This window comes from Coregonus clupeaformis, chromosome 13 (genome assembly GCF_020615455.1).
Source record: "Coregonus clupeaformis isolate EN_2021a chromosome 13, ASM2061545v1, whole genome shotgun sequence".
NCBI lineage: Eukaryota > Metazoa > Chordata > Actinopteri > Salmoniformes > Salmonidae > Coregonus > Coregonus clupeaformis.
In genome coordinates, this window is record NC_059204.1 from 48,148,038 (window position 1) to 48,159,391 (window position 11,354).

An 11,354-nucleotide genomic window follows, 5' to 3' on the forward strand; every position below is an offset into this window, starting at 1 on the left:
CTGCTAACTATGTGTATGTGACCAATACATTTGATTTGATTTTGATTTGAAGGCTGTATCAGCTCAGTTTATGACCCAGCAGCTCAAGTCTCTTGGCGACTATAATGATTGTTCTGAGTTGGGTCACTGGGGAATGATTGGTTTACTTGGGAATCTGAGAGGCCCTCAGACAGACAGGCCATGCCTCTCCACATGTCGGGGGAACGTCGGTCAGGCTAGTGTTTAAGTAAGGACACATGGAATTGTCATTACTCAGGAATATCCCTCCTGCTTTCCTCCGGGGTGAAATATTGTTATTGTGTTATTTGATTAGCTTTATATATGAAGGTTCTCATTACACACCCTTACAGTGCCCTATTGTATTATTATGTTGTTTCTGCCATAAATGTGTATCCTCATGACTAAAACAAAATAATGCAGACATAGTATGATATAGAATTAAAAATATTGTTTGTTCAAATTGTTTCATTTGTGCTGGTGGGATATGGACAGGAATACAGGCACAATCAAAGAAAGCTGAAAACATGTACTGTATGACTATAATTTCTTCATTAACTCCTATATCCTGTTCTCCTCCCCTTTCCTCTCTGTACTGTAGCTGATGAGAGATGTCAACTCTACTGCCAGTCCAAGGAGACAGGAGACGTGGTGGCCATGAACAGGATGGTTCACGATGGCACACGCTGCTCCTACAAAGACCCTTACAGTGTCTGTGTGCGGGGGGACTGTGAGGTAGGCATCGCCCAGGTCTACAGAAGTCATGCATGAAGGGACATTATTAAATATGGCCATAAACATTACGATGCCTTATACAATCCCATAAATCTCTTCCTGCTACTGGGTATTTTCTCTGGTCTGGTGCATTTTAAGTTATGACCGTTTTCCATGTGGGTTTGCCAAACTCACTGTTTATCCATACTGACGAAAACCATTGCACCCACATGCATATTCATTCTCTCTCTCTCTCTCTCTCTCTCTCTCTCTCTCTCTCTCATCTTTTCATGTGTATGGAATCCTTTATCCCCTACTTTCCCTTTCCATGGAATAAATATTGAAATATAATGTATTATATTATACTGTCTGTCCACCTTATTAGAGTAGAATGAGTAATTTACATTTAAGTCATTTAGCAGACGCTCTTATCCAGAGCGACTTACAGTTAGTGAGTGCATACATTTTCATACTGGCCCCCCGTGGGAATCGAACCCACAACCCTGGCATTGCAAACACCATGCTCTACCAACTGAGCTACACGGGACTTATTATTTATTATTATTATTTGAGGTCGGCTATATGATCACACCGGTAATAGATCCGTTGTTGTATTACTTGTGAGGCACAGCTGAGTGAGCATACATTTAAATCAATCGTTTTTTATTTTACTGGGCTGATGGCGCCTGCATCTGAGGGTCCGCCTCTCAACGTCCCTCTACGATCCCTTTCCCCTACTGACACTGACCAAAAAGGGACACCGTCTTCCAGCTGATGGTGAAACTCGAGTCACACCGCATTATTTCTGCCTCATGCACAAATTCATGTTGTTACTCCTATGAACAGAGAAATTGAAATATTCCTCGATATTAAAAAAGACCCAAGCCGCTAATAATAACAACGTAAGCCTATAGATACACTTTCCTACTCATTCATTACTGCTGCAGTGCTTGTTGTAGCTCTGAATGGAAATAGTAAAAACGCACATTTTATGGCTTATAAAAGTGTTGAATACAAAGTGTTGACAGTGCTGAGTAAGAACTTAAACTCACTCATAAAAACAGCAGCTCTTTGCTGTATTCGTTGACAGTCTCTCTCTAGCCATGGTTTTAAACATTTTGAAATCTCACAGTATCAACTTTTCTCTAGCTTTCTTTTATGCCCGCTACATCTGAGCCATCCGATTGGCCAGCGGTAGTCCTATAGTGCACTTGATTTGCTCTCCGGGCCCGCTGGGGAGGCAGAGTTTGTACCTTCGCGATCGACCGGTTGGTGACCACTGCTCTAGAAAGTTAAGTGAAGTTCAATCTTGTGCTGCTCTCTGTGGGCTGATATTTCTTCTGCAAGGCAGTCCTGGGGAGGTGCGCAGCAGTTTCGGTGCCACTGCACGCCCGCGCACAGCTTAGAGGAAGGAGTAATGAGGTGGACGGCACTGTACAACTCTTAAATGTTGAATGTGCAATGGGAGGGGGGGAGGAGGTTGTCCGAATTTTTTTTGTCCGAAAGAATGTCTTTGTCCTGATTGACCCATCCAGGTCCACTCCTGAGCCTGATCCCATACTCCCAAACACTGACTCAGCTTATCTCTCTACAGCACGTGGGCTGTGATAACCAGATAGCCTCAGACACGCAGGAGGACAAATGTGGGATATGTGGTGGAGACAACTCCAGCTGTAAGATCATCAAGGGGAACTTCACTAGAAGTGCTAAAAAACAAGGTGAGCCCCTCCTCAACTTCACTAGTTGTTATTTTTTAATGGGAGTCTAGGGATGCTCTTCTCGGTATCTAAAGCTGTTTTGATACCAAGGAGCCTCTTCGTCATCACACATCTATTTTGTTTGCGGTATGTTTCAGGTTTCCTCAAGATACTTGAAATCCCCCGAGGGGCCAGGCATCTGTTGATCAAGGAGTTCAAGGGGACCCCTCACATCCTCGGTAGGTTTATTTAATAACGGTTCTGTGAATATCAGAGTGGGTCGTTAATATCCTGGACGTTGGCCTCTATAAATCAGTAATCAGTGACTAGCTTGGGTAAGGAGGGTTGTTATTAATTGCTGCTTCAGTCAGATTTTGGCTGAGAGTACAGACAACTGTAGTTGACTGCCAATAGTGGCTCTGGACTGCTGGGAAGAGATCACCTGCAGATACTGATTTACACTGCTCTAATGCTCATCATCATAATCCTGCCAAATGTCTCTGGTTTGTTCCTGCTATGAATAACCAAAAGTGTAATTCTGAGAGGGAAAAGAAACCAAACATTAATATTTCCTTTTCTCCTTGTTCTCCTTGTGTCAGCGGTGAAGAACCAGGCCACAGGTCATCTGTTTCTGAATGATGAGGATGAGTTTCCAGAGTCCCGTACGGTGATAGAGAAGGGGGTGGAGTGGGAGTACCACAACCATGACGACATGGAGACCGTCCAGACCACAGGACCTCTCGGATATGCTGTTCTGGTCATGGTGAGTCAATATACTCAGGTCCCTGACAAGTAAAAATTGCTGAGATTACCTGTATTAATGTGTAGTCTACATGTCACAGAGCAATGTTTTTAATGTCATTGTTTCGTCCTTACCCACTTTTAGTTAAATCACCTCACCAACGGATATAGTAGGAGTAGCTTCAGGAAATCATTTAACCTGAAATGTTCTCTGTGCAGTGAGTATCCACTATCCAGCCATATCATTGGCAAAAAACCTCAGAGCATCTGTTTGCCTCATGTGGAGTTAGTTAAAGGTCCAATGCAGCTGTTTTTATCTCAATATCAAATCATTTTTGGGTCACAACGTTACTGTGATTGTTTTCAATTAAAAAATAGCTTCTTAGCAAAGAGCAATTTCTCAGGCAAGAATCTTGCTAGGACTGTCTAGGAGTGGTCTGAGTGTGGAGGAGAAAATGAAAAATTTGCTGGTTTTGGCAAAGAGGTTTGGACCTCTCTTTCTTATTGATTTATTAACTACTTTATCGCATGGTGATGTCTCTATGGAAGGCCAAAACTACATCCCACCAAAACAGGCTGAAATTGATCATTTTCACAATTTCACAGTATTATTCCAACCTAATAGTGTGGGCCTTTAAAGAAAATGCACAGTAGTTAAAGAAAACGTACCATATCATTGTCACTGTCATGTTTGCCACATCTCAAGCTGCTCTATAACTTACAATTTGTCATTTATGGCATTTACTGTATCTTTTCCTCCCACAGATCCGTTCCCACGGTGACTCCAAAGTGACCCTCTCCTACAAATACATTCTCCACGAGAAGCTGCAGTCATCCATAGAGAGCAACCTGGTGCAGGAGGACACAGCCTACTTTGAGTGGGCTCTGAAGAAGTGGTCTCAGTGCTCTAAACCCTGTGGAGGAGGTAGGCAGTCTTTAAAAGTGTCAATAAATCGGCTATTAAAAACCTTTACTGCATTGGGCTGAATCAGGGTCACACAAAGTGATTCTGGGTAGTCTTAAACACATCTACATTGAAACAAAAGTATAAACCTCACACACATGGCTATGGGCTTTAAAAAAGAAGACACCTGTACCATATCAGATATAGAGTTGAAATGTATTCAATTGTGAGTTTGCATCCCAATATTACACTTTATATACTGTACATCACAGAAGACTGAAATATAACACAATTGTTTGACATAGAAACACTGGATTTATTCATCATTATTAATTAGGAAATTAGGAAAATTATTAATAACATTTCACCCATGAAGCCAGAGGGCTCTTTTGGTCATTGACTGCAGGAAAGTGCTACCTGTCAAATAACATTGGATATTGACCGACATTGTTGATGTGAGTGGTATTGTGTACACTCTGTACCCTCTATAGGTAAGCAGTACACAAGGTTTGGCTGCAGGAGAAAGTCAGATGGGAAGATGGTCCACCGCACCCACTGTGTGAACATCGACAATCTCAGAGCTATCAGCAGGGATTGCAACCAGAAAGAGTGCTCCCAGCCAGTGTATGTGAATGCATTTATGTGTGTGTTTGTTTGATATGTGTGCTGTGAATGTTCTATGTAACTATTGTATTACTATGTCTGTATATAAGCTATTCATATTCCTGTTATGTCTCAGTAAGTCATTTCTGTTCTCACTCTACCTGTATGGTTATGTGTGTGTCTACTCTATTCTCCAGTTGGATCACTGGGGACTGGGAGGAGTGCAGTTCATCCTGTGGGAAGACTGGCTACCAGAGCCGCTCTGTACGCTGTCAGCAGCCCCTCTCTGGCGGTGGCCAACGCTCCATCCATAGCAAGTACTGTAATGATGACAGGCCAGAGGGAAGACGACCCTGCAACCGCCAGCTCTGCCCTGCCCAGTGGAGAGTAGGACCCTGGTCCCAGGTACGTAGATGTTGAAAGACAAATGTGAATAGTTCTCCACCATTACCGACAGCAAATATAAGATTGACAGGAAAACACTTGTTTCCTTGAAATCTTTAACTCAGAGGAGTGTCGTGTGTGTGTGTGTGTGTGTGTGTGTGTTTTAGTGTTCGGTGACGTGTGGCAACGGGACCCAGGAGCGCCAGGTTCTGTGTAACACTCCTGATAACTCAGTGGGACTCTGCATGGAAACCAAACCCATCACACTCAGAACCTGCCAGCTAGTCCCCTGCACAGGTGACTGTCCAATCACAAAGCTTAAGTTATTGAACACAAGTACATAACATTTTTTATTACTGATACAATATTATTTGATTTTCACACCGTGCACAATCCTTTTCTGTTTGTTTTGTTCTCAGGTGACGGAAAAAACTTTTTGATCCAGTGGCTGTCACGGTCCAACCCAGAGTTTCCTGTACCCAAGATCTCCTCAAGTAAACGTCCCCTCTATAGCGCTGAGCGCGGGGTCCGCTGCATGCCTCTGCTTACCTGGGCTCTACCCTTCTCTCTCTGCCTCTCTCTGCGGGGCAGACTGCCTTGATAGTGGCTCTTTTCCTCTTCTCCTCTTCTCCTGTTCTCCTCTACACTGGAGGATGGCTCTGAAAGCTCCTGCCTGACTGTGGCTTCTCTGTCTGGCTGAGGGATGGAGTCTTCTTGTACCGTGGTCTCTGGCTCTTTGGCTCTTTCTCTCACACACATACACTCTCTCCTTCACGAGTCTTACTGTACTGTAGGCTGCAGAGCTGGCCTTGAACACTCACTGAAGAGAGAAATGGAAGTTCCCACCCTGATAAGGCTCTATTAATGCCTGAATGCAGGACTATGGTCGTGGCCTAGCCTCTGTTTATGGAGTCGCTCACTGGTTGCGTGTTGTTGGGTTTCAACCTGGGACACTCCATGGAAGTGAATATGGAGTTATGCAGTGGATTTGATAACAAGAAGCTGGAAAGTTTTTTTTGGGAGAGACATTTCTTCCATGATTGTTAACACAAAAGGTGCAGCAGACTCATGCTCATTATAGTTATACAATATGTATACACGATTATCAACAGAAATAGTTCCACAAAAATAAGTCTCTCCATTACTGACTGTTACCGTACCATATATGTATTTTTGTATAAATTCTACCTAAATATTTAAGTGAAATGTTTAATGATCATTAAACAGTATGGAAATTAAGTAAGGAGGCCAGAATGTTTATGGGGAGGTGAGTATGGTTCATTCTCACTTTCAGAAAGTACTGTGACTTTTACTCAAAACACATTTTGTGCGTAAGACCAAGGAAACTGAAATGTGTCCTTACATCTCTAAATGCTTGTTTGTTTGTGTGTAATTGTAAGGCATTAGTCAAAAAGATACTCAGATACCTCATGCAATGATTTTGTCATAAACATCTGGAGAATAGCTTTGCCTTATTAGGCTGTTGAGAGAAATAAAAAAAGTATGTTTTTTTCTTGTGTGATACAGCAGAGGATGAAAAAATAACTTGAACTTGATGTTTACAACCAAATGGATTCTATTCACAGCACCTTCATGGACAACACAGATATCATCATTTATTATCATTGTATCATTATTGTGACAAGCTATATTCTGACCGCCATGGGGAAAACCCTGTGTCAACAAGACTTGAACTGTGACTTGGGAGTATCTACAGTGTATCAAATTGTGTTGCCTGTATTAAGGAGCAAGTTTCTCAACTTGGTGACAACAATGAATTGTGTGCTTTTACCAGCCAACTTGTAAGGCCTGAAAGTATGTGTTCCTTACTATATATTGGTCAAAAATTATTTTTATCAGAGATACTGGATTAAGAGTTTTTATGCTTATCAGGAGACACTAAATGTGCTGTTCCTTTTACACAAAGAAGAACACATTTATTGTTTCCCTTGACAACCAGTGTTTATATCAGTTATTGTTAATCTGTTTTGGCTTACTGGTGTTATGCAGTTCTTAACCAAAGTGTTTACCAAATTGTTAACTGTGTACAGTACCTTCTGATTTAATGTACTCAATCAAGACAAACAGCTCCATTCTGAACTGCATAGACAGCTTCATATATTTGACAGGGAGAGTGTATTATATGACTTTGGTTTCTAGATTGTTTCAGTAGTGCAGCCCAAACCCAACAAATAAACTCATTCTAAAATGATTCAACTTTTTGTCTCACAGATTATACACCTAGAGTGATGACTAATAAGATGAAGAACAACTGTAGCTTACCGTTTACATCCTTACATCTGATTAAGCATGACAAACAAAGCATTCCTTTCCTTTATGCTTGATTAATCACAGTAGCCTTTTCTGTTACTTTCTCACTTTTTCTTTCTTTGAGGTAGTTTATGGTTTATTATGTTTGTAGCGGTTGTGTTTTGTTTCTGAAATGTTTGTTGCTTTGTGTTTCAGGGCAGTGTAAGGGGGATAGGTCAGCGTTCTGTCGTATGGCGGTGCTGAGCATGTACTGCACCAACCCTGGGTACAGACAGATGTGCTGCAAGTCCTGCACCGAGGGGAACTTCACCACTATGGGCCAGAACTTCACCACTGGGCCCTGGAGGTACACCACACTACCCACCCCCACCAACAGCACCTATTCAACAACCCCCACAATAACCCTCAGACCCAAATCCACCACTGGGATATATAGTACTGACTTTGCTTATGTCGAGTATGATGATTATGGGGAGTATACAACCAAAACCGACGAACACAGCACAACAAAAAAATATAGTCCTACCACCACCCCTGTATTAACCACTAGACGGCCCAGAAGAGTAACCACCCCCCCGGTTACTGCCAGAAGTCCTAAATCTCCACCCACCACCACTGAGGAGACTACGGTTCCCAGCACCACCGTCATCACCGTCACTACCGCGGAACCCACCACAATCCCCACCAATCAGGACCCATTACCTCTCAGAACTACAAATGTCCCCAAGTCCACCACAGCTTGGGTTGATGTTATTGAGAGGAAGTCCTGGATGACCCTGGCTCCATCCACTTCCAGACCTAAAGGAGACAAGAGACGGAAAACCATTCCAACACAGCGTAGGGTCATTGTGACACTCATGCCCTCCACCATAGCCCCCCACCGGACAGGGGACAAGAGAGAAAACAACTCGGTGGACGTGCCGTACAGGATCGTTGGTGTAGACAATGAGGTCTCTCAAAACCACTTTGTTCCTAGAATACGGCCTCCATTCCGAGAAACGACACGAAACAAAAGGATACAAGAACTCCTAGCCGAGAAAAGGAGGCAAGACTTACTTCTCAGACGAGCAAAAAGAAAACCTTGATAGTCAGTCATTCAAGTCATCTTTGTTAGTGCTCTATATGGGGATATTCCTATTGAACACCTGCAAACAATTCCGTTTTAATGGAACCAAAGTGAAACCACTCATTCCAGTTCAGAGACTGTCAGTCATGTAGAAATTAAAACTTGTGGCTTGAAGATTGGAATTTGGCCTGCTTTGCTTTTTTATCCAATGAGGAAAGGGGACAGAAATGGACTAAACAGACACAATATTGAGAAATGAATATACTAACTCTATAATTACTCTTCTGTAAATCCATTCTCTTGAGTGATAATTGCACATTTGTACTCGCTGCTTGGCAATGAAGAGAAATTGAATAGTCTTTTATGCTTTGATGTCAATACATATTATACTTTTGTTTAGATTGTAAACAATTTACAGTTTACAATTTACAATTTGGACCTTTGTAGCTCAGTTAGTAGAGCATGGTGCTTGCAACATCAGGGTAGTGGGTTTGATTCCCAGGACCACCCATACATAAAGAATGTATGCACACACACACACACACACACACATATGTATATACACACACAGTATATATACACAGTATACAGTATATATAGGGGAGAGTGGAGTATGTTGATTCATTTTTTACATTCAGTCTCAAGGGAAATATACTGTAGTATTCTTTCTAATAAAGATATCTACATATATTATTCTTTCTTGTTTATCCCTGGAAATAATCAGAATTCATGTAAACAACAGTTTTGAAAACATAACATAAGTGGTACTGTATCTTGGCACAACTTACCCCGGGTATAGGGTAAGTTGAGTATAGGGACGGGGTAAGTTGAGCCACCTTGGGGTAAGTGGGTGATGGTGTCCTGTGACAGTGGGTGCTGGTGCTGGTGCATGTTCTCAGAGCATAAGATATTAATGTTATAGTCACATTTCATGGGAATGTTGCAAGAACATTCATGTGTCCAGGTTTCTGAGGGTTCGGAGAATATTCCATCAACGCCCTACCAAACATACACAGAAGATGGTTGCCATGTTCTCAGAACATAAGATATTAATGTTCTAGAAACGTTTCATGGAAACATTGCAAAAACGTCAAAAAATATCCATTACACATCTTGTTGCTGAGCCGATCAAGGCCCTGATCGGTATACCACTGATCCATTCATAGTTAGGTATACTCACACACACACAGTGCTTTTAGCTTACATATTTGACACACATGATTACATTGTGCAAGTTCAATTAATCACTAACTATTATTCAACATGTCCTCACCTGGGATTTGAACTCAACCTCTTGGTCCATGGTACTCTGATTTTCCTGCCCTAAATAGTCAGACTAATGGATATCGGACACGGTCATGGTGGCCATGTCTGTATCAGATATCCATTAATCTGACGATTGTGTCATCATTGATTTGATGTACTTATTTCAGCAATTTAAGGGTTTTGTGTATAGGTGTCTAATGTTGGTGGGGCATATTAACCTGTTTTACTGATACTCCTGAATCACTATCATCAATAAAATACTTTTCACAGAGCTGAGATTTATTTGAAAGTGCATTCACCCTACTGCTTACACCTATCAAGTTGTTTCAGATATACACAAGTACCTAGGGAGGAGGGGTTAGGGTTTCTTCTGGACAGGGCCTAACTATACTAGCTCATTAAACACATGCCCTAGAGATATCCCTTATTGGGACAGTGGTTAGGGTGTTTGTCATTGATGCTGGTGGCCTGGGTTTGAGACTCGCTAGTGGGGTCGCCCTACTCTTACGATCTTAGCAATATACAGTGGGGAGAACAAGTATTTGATACACTGCCGATTTTGCAGGTTTTCCTACTTACAAAGCATGTAGAGGTCTGTAATTTTTTATCATAGGTACACTTCAACTGTGAGAGACTGAATCTAAAACAAAAATCCAGAAAATCACATTGTATGATTTTTAAGTAATTAATTTGCATTTTATTGCATGACATAAAAGCAGAACTTAATATTTGGTACAGAAACCTTTGTTTGCAATTACAGAGATCATACGTTTCCTGTAGGTCTTGAACAGGTTTGCACACACTGCAGCAGGGATTTTGGCCCACTCCTCCATACAGACCTTCTCCAGATCCTTCAGGTTTCGTGGCTGTCGCTGGGCAATACGGACTTTCAGCTCCCTCCAAAGATTTTCTATTGGGTTCAGGTCTGGAGACTGGCTAGGACACTCCAGGACCTTGAGATGCTTCTTACGGAGCCACTCCTTAGTTGCCCTGGCTGTGTGTTTCGGGTCATTGTCATGCTGGAAGACCCAGCCACGACCCATCTTCAATGCACTTACTGAGGGAAGGAGGTTGTTGGCCAAGATCTCGCGATACATGGTCCCATCCATCCTCCCCTCAATACGGTGCAGTCGTCCTGCCCCCTTTGCAGAAAAGCATCCCCAAAGAATGATGTTTCCACCTCCATGCTTCACGGTTGGGATGGTGTTCTTGGGGTTGTACTCATCCTTCTTCTTCCTCCAAACACAGCGAGTGGAGTTTAGACCAAAAAGCTCTATTTTTGTCTCATCCGACCACATGACCTTCTCCCATTCCTCCTCTGGATCATCCAGATGGTCATTGGCAAACTTCAGACGGGCCTGGACATGCGCTGGCTTGAGCAGGGGGACCTTTGCGTGCGCTGCAGGATTTTAATCCATGACGGCGTAGTGTGTTACTAATGGTTTTCTTTGAGACTGTGGTCCCAGCTCTCTTCAGGTCATTGACCATGTCCTGCCGTGTAGTTCTGGGCTGATCCCTCACCTTCCTCATGATCATTGATGCCCCACGAGGTGAGATCTTGCATGGAGCCCCAGACCGAGGGTGATTGACCGTCATCTTGAACTTCTTCCATTTTCTAATAATTGCGCCAACAGTTGTTGCCTTCTCACCAAGCTGCTTGCCTATTGTCCTGTAGCCCATCCCAGCCTTGTGCAGGTATACAATTTTATCC

General features: G+C 42.6%; 1 protein-coding gene across 1 annotated transcript in view; it reads left to right on the forward strand.

Moving 5' to 3' along the window:
- Positions 1-8,892, forward strand: part of adamts2a (ADAM metallopeptidase with thrombospondin type 1 motif, 2a) — an 82,774-nt gene extending 73,882 nt beyond the window's left edge. Inside the window, exons 13-22 of the mRNA XM_041894460.2 lie at positions 599-732; positions 2,306-2,429; positions 2,567-2,647; positions 3,008-3,171; positions 3,915-4,074; positions 4,545-4,677; positions 4,854-5,061; positions 5,208-5,337; positions 5,460-5,534; positions 7,507-8,892. Coding sequence (XP_041750394.2) covers positions 599-732; positions 2,306-2,429; positions 2,567-2,647; positions 3,008-3,171; positions 3,915-4,074; positions 4,545-4,677; positions 4,854-5,061; positions 5,208-5,337; positions 5,460-5,534; positions 7,507-8,396 — 2,099 coding nt within the window. The 3' untranslated portion in view covers positions 8,397-8,892. The remainder of the gene's footprint in view (positions 1-598; positions 733-2,305; positions 2,430-2,566; positions 2,648-3,007; positions 3,172-3,914; positions 4,075-4,544; positions 4,678-4,853; positions 5,062-5,207; positions 5,338-5,459; positions 5,535-7,506) is intronic.
- The last annotated feature ends 2,462 nt before the right edge of the window (positions 8,893-11,354 follow it).